Source organism: Theropithecus gelada, chromosome 12, assembly GCF_003255815.1.
Source record: "Theropithecus gelada isolate Dixy chromosome 12, Tgel_1.0, whole genome shotgun sequence".
NCBI classification, from domain to species: domain Eukaryota; kingdom Metazoa; phylum Chordata; class Mammalia; order Primates; family Cercopithecidae; genus Theropithecus; species Theropithecus gelada.
In genome coordinates, this window is record NC_037680.1 from 73,208,353 (window position 1) to 73,226,432 (window position 18,080).

At 35.8% G+C, this 18,080-nt stretch overlaps 1 protein-coding gene across 1 annotated transcript in view; it reads right to left on the reverse strand.

The window, feature by feature from the left end:
* Positions 1–5,154: 5,154 nt before the first annotated feature.
* GTF3C3 (general transcription factor IIIC subunit 3) overlaps positions 5,155–18,080 on the reverse strand; it is a 34,702-nt gene continuing 21,776 nt past the window's right edge. Inside the window, exons 11-18 of the mRNA XM_025404970.1 lie at positions 17,264–17,466; positions 16,839–16,940; positions 15,952–16,087; positions 13,809–14,046; positions 12,628–12,818; positions 10,807–10,931; positions 7,444–7,596; positions 5,155–5,880 (exon numbers count right to left, since the gene is read on the reverse strand). Coding sequence (XP_025260755.1) covers positions 5,758–5,880; positions 7,444–7,596; positions 10,807–10,931; positions 12,628–12,818; positions 13,809–14,046; positions 15,952–16,087; positions 16,839–16,940; positions 17,264–17,466 — 1,271 coding nt within the window. The 3' untranslated portion in view covers positions 5,155–5,757. The remainder of the gene's footprint in view (positions 5,881–7,443; positions 7,597–10,806; positions 10,932–12,627; positions 12,819–13,808; positions 14,047–15,951; positions 16,088–16,838; positions 16,941–17,263; positions 17,467–18,080) is intronic.

Below are 18,080 nucleotides of genomic sequence, written 5' to 3' on the forward strand. Positions count from 1 at the left end.
CAAAGCATATTACAGCAATTAAATTTTACAGTCCTAAATTTATAGAAATGTACTGCCATCTACTGCATATAAAAAATCATTGCAGGGTATGTTCCTCCTACTGGAATAATTTATAATCAAGCAGTCACACACATTGAAATGTACATGAATTTATAAGATATGGCAACTGCCACAAAGAACTCACTTAGATTTTTATAACCTTTAATTTTCTTATCTGAAATGTTCTCAATTTTCCATTTTGTCTCTTTAAATTCTATTTTCATTAATTTTTGCAATTACATTTTAAATCTCATAATGTTCTCATTCTTTGAATTCCTTCCTTTTAATAGCATCCTCTTGTTTCATGTGTATGGTATTTTCTTACCTGGGGATATGAATTGCATTTTGTTTTTCTACTTCCTGCACGAGTTCTGTTCCCTTTGCATTCCTTCCTCCCCTCCCATTGCTTATATGGATCTCTCCCACTCCTGAAGCGTTTCTCTGTAGTCTGATGATGGTGAGCTGTCCACTAAGCTGCTAGCAAGGTGCCAGCAAGCTGACAGCAGTGGGAGGGGTTTGTTCACAGGTGGGCTTCTCTGGCCAGGATGGGCCGTTTCATTGAGAACCTTCAAACTGCCAGTATATATAAGCTTTTTTTTCTTGGACAGGATTTCTCAGAAAGGAACCCTTTAACTTCCTGCTCAGAGGATGTTAAATAGATGCCGGTTTTCTAGGAGCTAAGGAAAAGGCAGCTGGGCATCTTGCTGCTCCGTGTGTAGACTTCCACTTAATCCTCTGCTTTCAGTATAACACTCTGGCCTTCATCTCTGCCTGGTATTCCCGAATCCAGGGGTCCTGATTCAACAACTCCAGAAAACGGACCACCAGTGTGCCATGAGGGAGTGGGACAGAGTTTCCTTAGGTGAAAAGGACTAGAGGGTCTCACTGCAGCTTAACAGCCTTGCCACTGCTCCCATTTTTGACCACACTTCACCTGCGTTTGGAGGCACCTAGTGGACGAGCTTTAAGGTCTTGAATCAGATTGCTTCTGCCCCTCTCCCTACCACCTCCTATGGGCATTTAGCTTTCATTTTTCTGTAGTTTATTTAGTTACCAATTGCCCATTTGCTTCCTAGTTTCTAAAAATTATTTTGTCATCTCCCTGTTATCTCTTACTCTTTTTGGCCTGGAGTTTATACTGTCTTTTTTGTTTGCTGTGTTTTGCTGGTTTTTGGATTTGGGAGATAAAAGTAACTGTGTTACTTTTGAGATGGAACAGGAACCCCTCTTAGGGGCCTAGAGCCTGTCCCTGCACCAAACAAAATTTTCTTAAAATATTGAATTCCTTCAAAAAAAATTCCAGATGCCTGACTATCCCTAAAAAATAACGTAACAAAAAGATAATAACTTAAAACAATAGCCAAAAAAATTAGTCACTGGATGGTTTGGGTCTCTATAAAAACTAAAAAGAGCATCTTATATGTCCCTGAGTTGTTTTTCAAAAAACCAGACCCGCCACCAAGTGGATCCACTGACACATAAACCTCTAATAAGGGAGAACTGAAGATTAAATGCTGCCACTCCTTGCTCTGAGTTTCTTCCTGAAAGGCCTAAAAGAAGTCACGCCCACGAGCCAGGGCTAACATTCTTTTCTGATGACCCCAAAATTTTAAATAAAGCTGCTCTTCCTTAACCAATTACAAATCAAAAAAATCTTTAAATCTGTTACCTATAAGCCCCCACTTCAAGATATCCCACCCTTTGAGGCCAAACCAATGTATTATAGAACCTCCATGTATTAATTTACAATTTTGCCTCTAACTCTTGCTTTCTTAAAATGTACCCTGGCCTTTAAAAACCCTTCCTTATGAGCCACTGGAGAGGTCAGGTCCTAAGCATAAACTGCCCAATTCTCCTTGCTTCAAGGTGCCTACAAATAAATGCCCTCCTTTCTCCTGCTGAAAACCTTGGCATAGATGTTTGGCCTTACTATGCTGGGCAAGCAGACCCCAGTTCAATTTAATAACATTGTTGAGATTTTTCATTAATTAATTAGTATTGGCATTTATTATAACTTCTAGCTTCCCTCCATGCAAATTTGACCACTCCTTATATTTTCACCTAAGTTGTTAATGTTAATGAACACGGCAGCATGTCATTTGCAGTTTGTCTCCAGTCTACATCAGTCTGTCAACATGCATTCTTTGAGTTCGGTCATTCTACCAGCTGAAGAACCAGCCACACTCCCATTCAATCCACAAGCATATCACAGCAGTCTTCCTCACAGACTCTGCTGAAACCCAGATACATAAAAAGTAAGGTAGTCCTCAGAACCACCAGTCTAGTACCAAGCAAAAAGTATATTTCCAGAATATTGAAGTGGAAGTTATTATAGAATCAAGGATTTCTTATACAATGAATCCAAGGGTGAGAAGGCAGCTGGCCTTTTTGCTTGGAAGGAAGAGTAAGTATCCTAAGGAACATCACTTCTCCTGAGAGCACACAGATGGCTGGAATCATGCCAGGACTAACATGCCCAAGTGGTTTCCAGAATCCACCTTTTGCCCACTTAAAAAATTCAGTTCATTTGATCATTTTCTTCTGAGAATGCCTCAAAATTATAATTTGCAGTTTCATAGCATAGCCATTAGTATAGGGCTATAGACCTGGAGATATAGTTCATTTCTAGTCCCCCCTTACCCATATCCTCACCCACTATCTTGGCCATTAACTCCTTTCCTACCGTGTTCAGTGTTATGTTGGAGTATACGTTCTTTCAGTACTAACTATAGTATTATAATACTATTAGCGTTACAACACCACAGCAGAACACTCCTCCTGTTCTTGCTCTGAACGATTTTGAAAAGCCTGTTTATTGTGGATTAGACTTTGTGACTCTACTTATAATTCAGCAACAAATTTTATATTCATTTCTGTTTGCTTTATACTCTTTCTTCCTATGAAAATAGCTAGAAAGCAGTAATGCTAAATTAAAAGATAGAATGGTGGTGGATCAGTTCAAATTTTTTTGTGTGTGCATTTAACAGAAAAACCCAAGCTGGTGTAAATATTAAAGTGGAAACTATAATAGAATCAAGGCTATCTTCTAGAACAAATCTAAGGGTAAGAAGGCAGCTGGCCTTAGGATAGAACTGAAAACTGGAAATCTCTGGGACTTCAGAGAACTCTCTCCTTCGCTCATCTTTACTTCTCTTAATGCATACATCTCACTTTTTTTTTTCTTTCCAACAGAACGGGTTAACTGCTAGTTGGCCTAATTGTTCTGAAGTTCTGGCCCCACATGAAGGTTCTATTTCAAGTCTGAAATTCCCAGGGAAGGAGGGAGGAAACTCCTGATTGGCACAGATTGATTCAGGAGCAGACTCCCTCCTCGATCAACTGTGACCACACAGGAGCAGCGGAATCTCAGTGCGTGAAACAGGTACCAGGACCCCACTGCTAAGGTGAGGATGGTAGGTAAGAGAATGAATATGAGCTTTTAAAAAGATACCCCAAAAGATGTTTTTATACAGGGGTTTTGATGGGCTGAAGGCCTGGAAGACAGAAACACTGCCAGTGTCTTTTTTCTTTCTAAAATAAGCTTATACTTGGCTGGAAGCAGTGGCTCACACCTGTAATCCCAGCACTTTGGGAGGCTGAGGCAGGCGAATCACGAGGTAAAGAGATCGAGACCATCCTGGCCAACATGGTGAACCCCTGTCTCTACTAAAAATACAAAAGTTAGCTAGGCACAGTGGTGGGCACCTGTAGTCCCAGCTACTTGGGAGGCTGAGGCAGGAGAATCGCTTGAACCCGGGAGGCGGAGCTTGCAGTGAGCTGAGATCGTGCCACTGGACTCCAGCCTGGAGACAGAGCCAGACTCCGTCTCAAAGAAAAAAAAAACTTAATGTTTGTTGTTACTCTGAACTGCAGCAACTGTGTTCTTCTGAAGAAAAATCTGAGCAAGGAGCAGGTTGCTAGTGATCTTGGAACATGCTATTTAATCTCTAGATATAAGGTGGTGATGACAATATCAATAACAACACCTACCTTGCAGTTCCCTGAGAGAAACAGAGATAACATATCCAAAGTGTTTAGCACAGTACTTAGCATATAGTAGCAGAGTAAAAACTCAGCAAATGGTAGCTATGATTTTAAAAGCTAAACAAACCTATGCAATATCAGCTTTTTTTAAAATTTTTCCTTAGGGAGACTTATTATTTCCTCCAAGGCTATTTAGTAGACACTGAAGCTACATACAGTCCAGTGAGCTAATTTAAGAAAGAAACTCAGAGCACAGAATGCTCAGTTCCACAGAATTCCAACACACTAGTCTAACTTATTACTGTATCTGTTACCTCTACCATTACTTGTAAATGGCATGAAGTAAAAAAAAGCATGTGAAACAATTAACCTTAATTATAAAAATAAAATGTATTTAAATTATACACACAGAGTACACAATATACTTATTACATACAAATTCTGCACTAGAAAGTTTTGTGTACAGTAGAAACAGTGGTAAGAATTCCTAATAAGTCCCTATTTTATTTGATCCTAAGCCTTTACTTGTTTCCCTGCCACAGTTGGGCTGGCTGTTACTAACCCATATGCACACTAATTACAGCTTTTATTTTCCCCTAAAAAGTTGTTATTGGCCGGGCACCGTGGCTCAAGCCTGTAATCCCAGCACTTTGGGAGGCTGAGACAGGCGGATCACGAGGTCAGGAGATCGAGACCATCCTGGCTAACACGGTGAAACCCCGTCTCCACTAAAAATACAAAAAACTAGCCGGGCGAGGTGGCAGGCGCCTGTAGTCCCAGCTACTCGGGAGGCTGAGGCAGGAGAATGGCGTAAACCCGGGAGGCGGAGCTTGCAGTGAGCTGAGATCCGGCCACTGCACTCCAGCCTGGGCAACAGAGCGAGACTCTGTCTCAAAAAAAAAAAAAATTGTTATTAAGCTAACAGTGTATCTAAAAAGTATGGTTAACTTAAATTCAAAAACATGCAATAGTGGAGATGAGTAAAAGGCTTTTATGTCGTGTTTTTACTCAGGAGTATGTCCTTTATTCCACATATACTACTTGCCCAGTCTTATATTCTTTGTGATCTTGAAATGGAAGCCATGTCCTGTTATTGAACAAGCTCTTCTCTATTTTTTCATCAACCACAAATATAGATGAAGCATTTTTTTATTTGCCTTGGAGCAATATGTTTTGAATTAAGCCCAGCATCCCATGTTTCAGTTGAGGTAGCTAAGATACATGCAGGTGAAAAGTAAAAGACTAAATTATTTGTCTCCCACCTACGACATAACTATTTTAAATAATTTTCTTAGGTGCTTAGTTATCATGGTCATGACATCATCAAGAGTCCCACTTTGTCTTCCCCTTAATAATAAACAACCTCTGTTTATACGTATTTGAAAAACTGCCTCATGTGATACTGACAGAGCTATAGTATTAAATACAAAGCTAAAGTGAGTTAAAAATAGTGTATTCAACTGCAAGCTAGCTCAAAGGCTTATATGTCCATTTCAGCATTGGGAACAATTTCACTATAGAATGCGAAAGGAAAATGACAGAATATACAAATTTTTGTAGGAATAATTTTGCATATATACCACAAGATAATTATTACATATTAAAAATAAATACAGTGTTAGGTAATTCTGAAATTGTCATTTCTGTTTTGGAGTTACGAATAATAAGCCCTGAGACAGAAGATACTGGTCCTTACACAGCAGCTGCCATTACTCCATTCTCAGTTGCGGTGCTTTATATAGAACAATAGGTATACAGAAGCCTTTGAGCCATTCCGGTATTCCCACTGCTCTGATAAATGAGAGACAAGTTGTAGGCAATATCTCTTCGTAAGTCTAACTGGTCAACTTCTATGCCCTAGGGAGAAAAAGATACCCTTATGTTTAATATTTCCAACTGTCAATCAGGACAATTTTATGGCAAATTAATAGTTATAAGTGTAAGTTTTCAAAAGCTATTAAAGCTCATATACTAAAAAAAATTATAAAACTATGCATATACCTTGGATCAATGCTGATTCAGTTAACAGTTATTATCAAATATTTTTAACTGTCTAGCCAGTAATTTAAAGTCTCACCCACAAACTACAGCAGAATAAACGCCAGATGAATTTTGGATTTAAGAGTTAAAAAAAAAAAAAAAATCCATAAAAGAAAAAATACAATGGGATAATATAATCTTGAGTAGGAAAGGTCCTTTTCATGATAGCGAAAGTAGCAACTATAAAGGGAAAGATATGTATGACTTCATAAAAAACTTCTCTGTGTAAAAATAACATAATATTAAATGAACACCAATGACCAGATGGGAAAAAATTCCTATGCTATTATGGAAAGGCATATAAAGTGTAGGTTTAGGAGGGATACAACAAACTGACTACAATATTACCTCAGGGGTATTATAGTTTTTCCCACATATATAACAAAGCAATGAATTCAATGGAATAGATTAGACCTATGTTTCTAATCTTCCCCAATACAAAAACTTTGAGTCAACTAAAAAAAAAATCTGCAACAATTAAAAATGATACCTATAAAGCTCAAGTAACAAGATTTAACAATATTTATGAAATAACACTGTATAAAACAACCTTTAATAAACAACCTCTTAGGTGTATTTGAAAAACTGCCTCAAGTAATATTGACAGGGCTAGAGTATTAAATGCAAAGATGAATAAATGGTGTGAGTAAACAAACAATAGTGTTTTTATACATATAAAAAAAAATGTATATATGAATATGCATATATACCTATTTATACATATACATATGCATATATAAATATATGTATGACATACATATATAAATATGTATACAATACGTAAATAGTATATATATAAAAACAGCATCAGTATAAAAATATATATTCATTTGTTTAAACTGAACAGTAATAGAAAACAATTGTGAGGGAATACAGGGATTATGAGTTTTTAAAGTTTTTTCTAATACAGTGCTATGTTAAAATATATTTAAAAATTAACCTATTTCAGGATTTAAAATAAAAATCAGACTTTAAACATAGATCATCATAGTACTGGCAACACTACCCTATCTTGAAAATAAACTACATTAATACTGGTCTTTCATCTTTATAAAGAAACATGTGAGTTACACTTGGAAACAGTCACAATATTCTTCAATATTCAGACTTTATGTCTACCAGTTCCTGTCTGTAAAGCATAGGAACTACCTTGGGAACTAAAATGCTCACAGCCACAAGCTGTATATGTTCACATGGTTGCTGGTCAAGTCTTGAGGCTCAGATGTGAAAGATCTAACTGTTGCTGAACATAATTACATAAATGTACTGAATAAGAGAAAATACATTTTAATATAGAAACTATTATTTACTGTCTGGAATTAGCTAACTGCACTTATCTACAGACAGATGAAGTGTCTCAGTTTTAAAAATGTACAATACCTCTACCACAAGTGGAGGGAGCTCCAGGGCCTTCTGATAATAGTGGATTGCAAGATGAATCAGCCCCAACTGATGAAGGCCACGGCCCAAATTGTAGAATGATTCCTGGCAGGGCCCACGTAAACTGAGGTATCGATTAAGAAAGGAAAAGCCCTAACCAAAAAGAGAAAGATAATTCAATATTTCACTGATTTGACAACGACGTACTAGACCACTGCATTACCAGGTGCTGAAAATACAAATATTTTTTAAAAACATATCTGCTTAGTGTCCTATTACTGTGTAGTATTACAGTATAGTTAGGTGTCAACATTATAGCTCTTTTGAAGATGTAAGAATTTTTTTTAGCCAGGGATAAATATTCACAGAAAACAAAGCCAAACGTTACAACTAGCTACCAGAGATTCATAATCTACAAGTACACAAAACTTTTAAAAAATAATTTCAAGTTGGCTTGTGCTGTTATAGGCCAATAAACTTTTTGATGTGAGATTGATGCCTAAAAGCTTGAGCAAGATATAAAATAATGATAATGTACAAAGGTTTCCTCTCAGGAGCAAATTCACTTGAGTATACTTAACATTTTAGGGTAAATTTTACCTTTTATAAGTTACTTCTCAGGACTTTAATAACCTCTTAACCTAAAAAACTGGATTTTTTTCTCCTGAAAGCTTCTGAGTCAAAGATTTATGGAGAAACTATTTCAGAGCACAGCTACAATGACGCTGACTCCCTGTGGGTCACACAGTCCAAAAAACAACTTGTTTCTTTACCTCTTCTCATATTCACTTTCCCTTTTAATACAGCTTCCGCTTTTATCATCCACTGAAATTACAAATTGCAAAGGTCCAAGAGTCCTGAGTAATCAAATATATGACCAGATAATTAAGAATAAATCAACTAATTTATGAATATAGAATATAAAATGTAATTATTCTCTAGATCTGCTATATAGTTAAGTGGTCACAAATTTTCCTTTATAAATAGGTAAATAATAAAAATGAATTATTTAGGGGTAGTAATACTCGTGGTCAGTATACAAATCATACTTTCTGCATAATAAAATAACCTATTTGTGTGACTACGACCTCTATTCCACTGAAACACACAGCTCTCTTAAGTACCAGCAGACTATTTGACTGTTAATTGCAAAGAAATATCAAGTCTTCATAGTTAAAAATGACAAGACAAATTTAAAGACAAAAATATGAGGAAAAAAGGAATAGGAATCTCAGATGAATTGTTGTAATGCAAATGAACCTCTAGGTCCTCTAATACAATAATGGAATTACTTGCTGCTCTTTAAGAAATGTTTAACAAATTCAAGGGGATAATCTGAAAGACTATTCAAATAATATTTAGTGATTTTAAAAACTAGACAATGTGGGCAACCACTTTATTTTATAGATACGGTGAATTATCAAATTTAAAAACTGCAAAACAAATTCTATTGTTCTATTCTGTTCTGTTCTCCCAGATGGAGTCTTGCTCTATCACACAGGAGTGCAGTGGTGCGATCTCAGCTCACTACAACTTCCACCTCCTGGGTTCAAGTGATTCTCCTGCCTGACCCTCCTGAGTAGCTGGGATTACAGGCACATGCCACCACACCTGGCTCATTTTTGTATTTTTAGTAGAGACCAAGTTTCACCATATTGGCCAGGCTGGTCTCAAACTCCTGACCACAAATGATCCACCCACCTTGGCCACCCAAAGTGCAGGGATTACAGGTGTAAGCCACCGTGCCCAGCCAAAAACACACAGTTTAAATGGAAAAGAAAAGAGTTATTTTGACATTATGTTACATTTCCAACATTTTGTTATATTTCAAACATTTAAATCAAATTAATCACTAAAGGGCCCAATGTACTTACTGTCTATATAATATTAAATAAAGGTAGAAGTGAGGAAACATGAATGATTTTACTTTTAATACAATATAAAGGTAAGAAAGATAATAAACCATAAAAAAAAATTTTTTTAGGTAGTGTAACAGAAAACTATAGTCTTGTAGCAGGAAGAAAGAAAAATAAGAGAACAGTTTCAGAAACGACGCTATTTACAATAAAATCTGCTTCTCAGAAATTTTTATGGAAAATGTTTAACATACACAAAAGAGATTAGTCCAATGAACTTCCATATACTGATTACCTCTTGTTTCATCTCTACCGCCAACCATTTGAAACCTATTTAACTATAGAAGTAATTTGAAATTTAGCTTCCATATTACCTTGAAGTACATGAATTTTTGTCCTATAAAGCCCAAAAACTACATATTTTACATATTTAATGAGTTAATCCATAAGATTTTCCTATCAATTTTTGCCAGAATTTTATGAGGGCAAGAAATTCCACCTGTGTACTTACTCACTGCTATGTCCCCAGTTCCTGGCACAAAATGAGCGCTCACTACATTTAATTTATACATAATCCTACATTACTTAATACAGCAAATAGTATCCAATAAGGAAGAAAAAGAAGCTTTGAGGAAAAGGTAGATAGAATATAAAAAAGGAAAAATTTAGAAGTTTCTGTTTTTCAGGTTTTTTAAAAAACTTATTATAGAAATTTTCAAATATACAACAGTAAAGAGACCACCTTAATGAACCCATACCTAGTTTCAACTGTCATCACCGTTTTAATGCAGGCTTTATTTTAACCATTTTACTGTAAAAGAAACAAAAGGCCCTTACTAGACCCTGCAACTCCATTCGAGTCAACATTTTCTTTCCTTTCTCACCTATTTAATAAAAGACATGTCTATACCATATCATTTTGGAAACATCAAACATACAAAAATGAAATCATAGAAATGTAAGTGCTGAAGGCAGAGTAGTGAACAAGACAGACAAGATTTCTGATCTCTTGGACTTTATACTCTTATTAGAAGAGACATGCTATTAAAGTAGATAACACGAAACATAATTTGAAATTATGATAAGAACCACAAAGAAAATTTTAAAAGAACAATTTGTTGGTGATGGTGTAAGGAAACAGGCACAATCATATTACTGGATGTATAATTATTTTGTTTAAACTACTTTAAGTGAATCTTCAGTACCTAAGATGGCTAGAGACCTTGAGACACCAGATATACGGAAGCCTGCCAGTGCATTCCTCCAGATTCTGCCTGTGTCTTTGTCCCTAAAGATCTGGCTGTGTACCTTTACTATATCGCCGCAGTAAGTCTTAACCATGAGTATAACTATGCGCTGAGTGCTGAACACTGGGGGAAGTGTTGGGGACTCCCGTCATGTGTACTGAGCATTGTGTATTACTTTTGAAGCAGGATTTTTAAAAAAAGTATTAAGTATATTCATTTTTAAGAAACAAATCAAGTAACGAGAAATTTGAATGAATTACCTGTACAATAAGAGCATGTCTCCGTAACACATACTTCTGAGATGCCATATGAATAAAGGTCAGGCCTATACAGAGGCTATAGAGAGGTTCATCAGGGTGAGTGCGAAAGGCTTGCACATACTGTCCTGGAAAACGAGCAGTGGTGTCAGACGGTGTGACAAGAACAGAGTTCTTTATTTCTTCAACACTTTTAAGGCTAAACAAACATTACTGATTTTAACATACATAAGGTGGACATTCTAAAATATCAACCAGAGACCTATTAATCTGAATTTTAAAACAATGTATAAAATATAATTAGAACAAGTTCCCCATGAATGTATGCTGACCATGAAGATTAATATGAGGAACTAAATTAACTTTTTCTAGGCACAGCTAGACATTTCCATGTAAAGTAATACTTCCAAAATAAACAATTTATCAGCTGCAGTCATTAAATCTATTTTATAACCTTAAATCTATTTTGAAAATAGAGGATGTGTGTTTTGGGGAACATTTTCGTAGAATCAGTTGATCTGTTTTATAAATTCAAATGTGGTGGATCATGGAGGTGAGGTGAGAAGAGGAAAGCTTTGCTTTGTTTTTTAGACTACGGGTGTTGTTTTCCCAAATGTAGCAACTATTTTGTTTTTTCTGAAAAAGCTAAATGTATCCAATAACAGAATAAGAATTTGGGGTTTTATGAATTACATGTATTCCATATATACAATCATCTCTTGTCAAAAGCCTAATCATATGCAGTAGGGGAATTTAAGCAAGTTTTTCTCATAAAGGAATAACATATAGTGTATCACATATAGATGAAAATTTCTATTCCTTCTGGCTTCTATTCTGGAAGGAACGGCACCACAGAATCTCTTAGGCAGCAAAGATGGTACACTGCCGTTTGTCTGTGATCTTAACCTTTTGTAAAAGTTTCTAATATAGGAAAATAAAATATTTATATTTTCTTAATATAAAACAATTCCACAAAGCACACACAAAAGAGGAATGTTTCAACATCTGACGTTTGAGGTTACTGGATGAACAATGATAAAAATACTAGCCATACACAAGGAATCATGAAAGTATTAAATAGCCAAAAACCATAGTTTACTCATAAGAAGTAAATCTGGCAACACCAGCTTTTAGGCAGTCGGACATGCATGCCTAATTTTAAGTTTAAACATTTAGTTGTTTTTCCACTTGTTTGCTTCTTTTTTTTTTAAAGGAGACTCTGCAAGTAATACTTGTTTACTTCTGATTCCTTATTACAGAAATTCCTTATTATAAATGACTAATGAAGTTTCCTTGAGTTTAATTAGAATTAGTAAGCACTACATAAATAAACCTTAATATAGACTTATCTCCTAAAGGAATGAACTTTCAGCAAATCTTGAATACGTTTTGCATATAGCAAATTAAAATCAGGTGACAAAAGCATCCATAATTAACAAAAATCATTTTAAAAATAAATAGGCCTAAGAAGGGAGAATTGACCTTTAAAATGAATTTTATAAGACCTATATCAGCCTTTTACAACCAAAGCTTAATAACAAATATTAATATTAGTAATTATTACCATTTTTGCTACTATATCCACTTACTATATGTGCCAGGCACTGTTTTAAGTTCTTTATATTGACTCATATAATTTTCACAATAATCTACAAAGTAGGTCCAATTATTATCTCCATTTTAAAGATAAAGAAACTGAGACAGGAGGAGGTAGAATAATTTGTCGCAGTGGGGCTGCTAATTAACCCAGACAGTTCCACTCCAGAGGCTAGGCTCTTCACCACACTATTTATGCGCTACAAAGTCACGTGCCAGGACACTTACCAAGCGCATGCTTAAAACTACCAGATACAAATGCATTGTGTCCATTTAAGACACACAGGGCATGATTTTCTGGGTTTTTCAGCATCAAACGGAGACAGAAGCGATGATGTCGTACATCTTGGGAGTGCATGGTAACTTGATTGAAAATGTTCCAGAGCTGGGGTTTATTGACATTTTCCATTACCATTATCCTAAAATTGCAGGAAGAGGGTAAGGGAGAAAATAATGTAAAAATCTTCCTGATTTCTAAAAATGAAACCCTTCAGTGCTGTCCTACCAGCACTGAAATGTACCATCCTCTAACAAGGAAAAGCAGACAGTTTCAATCTATTTAAAGCAAAACTCTCCTACGCAATAAAAGATTTTTCCCAGAAAATGTTGCTTTAGTGTTTCTACATCTTATTTCTACTTTCAACAAAACTTTTAAACTAAAACAGAAGTGGTTTAGGTTTCACTTTTTCTCTCCTTGCCCACTATAGCTGCAGTACTGAATAATAACTCATAATGATATTTGTCAGGCATTGGCCGGGCATGATGGCTCACACCTGTAATCCCAGCACTTTGGGAGGCCGAGGCGGGTGGATCACCTGAGATCAGGAGTTCAAGACCAGCCTGACCAACATGGAGAAACGCCGTCTCTACTAAAAATACAAAATTAGCTGGGCCTGGTGGCACATGCCTGTAATCCCAGCTACTTGGGAGGCTGAGGCAGGAGAATCGCTTGAACCCAGAAGGCAGAGGTTGCAGTGAGCCAAGACCATGCCACTGCACTCCAGCCTGGGCAACAGGACTGAAACTCCATCTCAAAAAGAATAATAATAATAATAATAATGATAATATTTGCCAAGCATTGTTAGAAGGCATAACAACTCCTTTAACCTTCATCATAACCCTATGAGATGGTAGTATTATGATAATCTTTTATAAGTGGGAAGACTGTGGCACTAGAGATTACCTAACTAGCCTAAGGTCACGTAGCCAGTAGGCATCAGGGCTGGGATTTGAACCCAGAAAGTCTGGTCCTAGAGTGCATCTTCTCATATGCTGCCTCTGAGAATCACCAATGAACTGAATTAACCAGTTTATTAATAGGACAGCCAAAAGTAAAGTAGCTTCTAAATCAAAGTACATTTACTTACTCTATTAAAGAATCTAACTAAAATAAATAACTGGGAAGTCACCTGATATAGTTGTATGCCTTTCTGAAATTTTTGTCCAGAATTGCAGCAGACAGACCAAAGTATTCTAGTTCTTTGCGTTTTTGCCTGTCATCATAAAATGAATAATATTCCAATGAGGAATCTACAAGCAACTCAGCCTCTTGAAATCGGGATAGGTCACATAAGGAGTATATGGCCTTCAACAGAAGATTCCACCAGTCATCCTTTGTCAAGACGCTTGTAAGCACAGCAAATATTGCTAAAATGAGACCAATGAAAACCAGTTAGGACACTGCATTTCCAGAAATAGCAATATTAGAAAAATTCACATAATCAATTTTAAGATAAGCTTAATACCCATGAGCCTAAATTGTTGCCAGTGCTCTCTGGACAAAGATGAGAAAGGGTGGTTGCTTACACTCCTTCAATACTACCTCTTTCTACTCTGCCAGTTTAACCACCTGCATTCCCAGGCATCTGATTCGGACTTGTTCTCTACAAGTTCCAGCTAGTTCCATCTGCATTTCTCCATGCTAGCTAGGATATATCTCCTCCAGGGTAGAACAAGTGTACTTTCTATGACTGCAGTCCCATAGAGAAGTGGTCCCAACCTTTTTGGCACCAAGGACCAGTTTCATGCAAGGCAATTTTTCCATGGACCGGGGATGAGAAGGATAGTTTCAGGATAATTCAAGCACATTACATTTATTGTGCACTTTATTTCCATTATTATGCTGTAATATATAATGAAATAATTGTACAACTCACCATAATGTAGAATCAGTGGGAGCCCTGAGCTTGTTTTCCTGCAACTAGACAGTCCCATCTGGGGGTGGTGGGAGACAGTGACAGATCATCACGCATTCAATTCTCATAAGGAGCATGCAACCTAGATCCCCCGCATGGGCAGTTTACGATAGGGTTTGCGCTCCTATGAGAATCTAACACTGCTGCTGATCTGACAGGAGGGGAAGCTCAGGTGGGAATGTTCGCTTGCCCACCCACTACTAACCTCCTGCTGCGCGACCCAGTCCCTAGCAGACCACGGACTGGTACCAGGGTTGGGGACCCCAGTGATAGAGGATTACATACATATGGGCATTCAAATGTTTGCTTAGCAAAAGACTTCAAATTCATACTTTGAGATTCAAGTTGTTGTTATCTTTTTCTGATCTCAATTTTCTCTGCCTTAAAATGTCTCTTTAACAACCTCCTTCTCTTCCTTAGTTCTCTGTAAAAAGCCTCCCTTTTATAGCCCTTAAGAAATATCAAAAGCCATAAAAAATTTTACTGTCTTTGATCCAATAATTTTCCTTCTGAGAATCTATCCTAAACAATCAAAATATGGACAAATCTGTATCTATGAAAATGCTCACTACATTACTGCTTATAAAAGAAAATTGTCAAAAGTGATCATATGCCAAAAAATAAGAAAATGATTAAATAAATTATGGAACCACTATCCAATGGAATATTACACAATCCTTAAATATAATAACTGAAGAGAACAGAGCAAGATGATGAAATGTCTATCCTGGTACACCAGTGTAATGTGATCCTCACCATGATAAAATTTACAAAACAAAACAAAACCTTATGAGCCTAAGAAAAACTAACCATGGACCTCCAGTGAGGAATCACTGAAAGAAAACAGGCAGATCACACAGAGAGAAAAATACAACATAAGGAAACATGGTTGAAAACACAAGCTGCAGAGGTAGAAGCTGTCGTCTTTTAAAGTTATATTACTTGAGACTAGGTCTCACAGCAACTTATTTTCAGAGTTTCTATGACTATTGCTACATTTGTTAAAAATTATTTCATAGAGAATGGAATATATATAAGTGAGGTCTCTGGACAAATAATCTATACTGTCATCTAATCTACACAAATTTCTTAAAATATATTTTCTTTTTAAAAAGTCAAAGTTTTGTTTTACTTCTTTCACAGGAAGATCCAAGCAGATGCTTTCCTTTGAATTTTTTTAACTTAAAGTATTTACATTTAGCCTTTCCTTTTTAACACTGAATGAGTTTATTACACGTGAGAGATTTAGATTAGAAAATCTCATTTTATTTGAAAAGGGTATTTTCAATTAATTACTTCATGAGTCTTTTTCAATTCAGCCAAATTTTATATAACATAATGCAAATGAAGTTATTACCTTTTGCATCACAATTTGCTGACTCTTGGTCATTGCTGTCTGATATTTTGTCTCTCGATACTTTAATAAGATAGAGATGCCTCTCTCCAGACTTGGAACTGGATATCAAACAAACTTGGGCTCGATTCATTGCTACCTGAATTAAAGATGAAAATTTCAGATTTTTTAAACAATAACTTTTTTGTTTAGAAAAAGTCTTGTTATGTTGGCTCAGGCTGGATTTGAACTCCTAAGCTCAAGCGATCCTCTCACCTCAGCCTCCCGAGTAGCTGGGACCACAGACACACGCCACCATACCCAGCTCTAAATAATAATTTTTTAAAGAAAACCTATGGGTCACAGGTGCCACAAGACTGAAAGCTCCCTCAGTAAGAAAAAAAAAACCAAATTACTACATTAAAAAGCTAAAATTAGAATGAACTGACTTATTTTTTTCTTACCAAAGGAATTTTGGTCACATTCCTCACCTCAGAAAGAAAAAAGGCAACTCACATTAACATTATAACATGTATACACACACATCCCCAGAGACACACCCACAGAGCTACCTCCCTGCAAATAAGCCAGACTCAGAAAGAATATTAGATCTGGAAAATACTTTTGCAAAGTGAGTAATTTTGGCACATAGTTCTGTCTACAGGGCCAATATCTGATAGTCCTATAGTGCTCACTTTTCTAAATATGTACTAGGGAAGATTTTCACTTAAGCTACTGTCAAGAACTTTCAGTCATATACCAATAATCTCTAGCTTTTTTTTATCTTTCACTTTAAAAAGTTTGAGTTTAATGAAGTAAAACAATTATCAAATAGTATAAGCTATGTTTAAATGAAATACTAAACATTTTAAAAGTCAACAAGGCTAACATGAAGAAAGATCATTACCCACCTTTAAAAGCATGGCTAACATAGTAAGTAAGGTATCCACATAACCATACATTTTGCCTTGTGAAAACAATAGAGTAGAACGATGAAGCAATAACTTCAGTTCCTAAACAAATAAGCACATGATGATGAGCCTAACAAGATTCCTTTTCTATAAATTGTTTTATTTGCATAGAAACATTTTTAAAAACCAAACTTTAAAAACATTTGCTTTATGGTCTTTCACAATAATTAAGAGCCAATATTTTAAAAACTGTAATTTGTAATAAGTGGCTGAAACCTAATACTTAAAATCATTTTTCAAAAACATTGAATTTAATAGACTAAAATAAAATTTTGGATATAAGCTGTAGAGACATCCTTAACTGAGGAGAAAGTTCTAAAATATAATGTACCACGAAAAACTTCCCTCTATGTGACATGGCCCACCTGCTGTGCAGCATTTGCATCCTGTGCTAAAGTATCTGGATCATACATTGGTTCCAGAGCTTCCAGGGCTTTCTCAGGCCGGCCCAGCTGCTGCTGAAGGGTAGAAAGTGAAATCCTTGCATCCAAATGGAGTGGGGCCAGATCAACCACCTTGCCATAGCTTTCGGCAGCTCGCTCCATATAGCCTAAGGCCTTTAAACATTCTAAGATGATGTTAAAATAAAGCATAAGTATGAACTACAGATTTGTAAACTGGCCAAAATTACTTTCCATTTTAAAAGAAATACAGCAATGTAAAAAATTATAACAAGAAATGAATGCGTATTTCTAGTACTTTAAAACTATCCCTAATCTCTATTAATCAGTCGATCTCTCATAAATTTAAATTGCTAAGGAGTAATCAGTGTATACATATAATTTAGGGTTCTGCTTTATTCATCGTGCATTACATTTTAAACACTGTCTTCACTGGCATCTTGAATGGTTACATAGTAATCAAATTGATTATTTAATTATATTATTTGCCATTTAGGTTGTTTCTAAACTTTTACTCTAATAATACTACAGTAAACATCTTCATATATATAAACCAGAGCGCACAATTGGCAGACCAGTGTAACCCACAGGTATGTTTTATTAGCCCATTTTACTTTAAAATAATAATTTCATTATTATTAGATGATGACCATCATCTTTAGGTTAAATTTTGATAATAAAGGAAGAACACTAATATGGATGGATCATCACAGTGACATTTCTTACATTTTCTCATTTTTCACTTTAAAAACATTTTGTTATTTTGTTATGTTACAAGCAC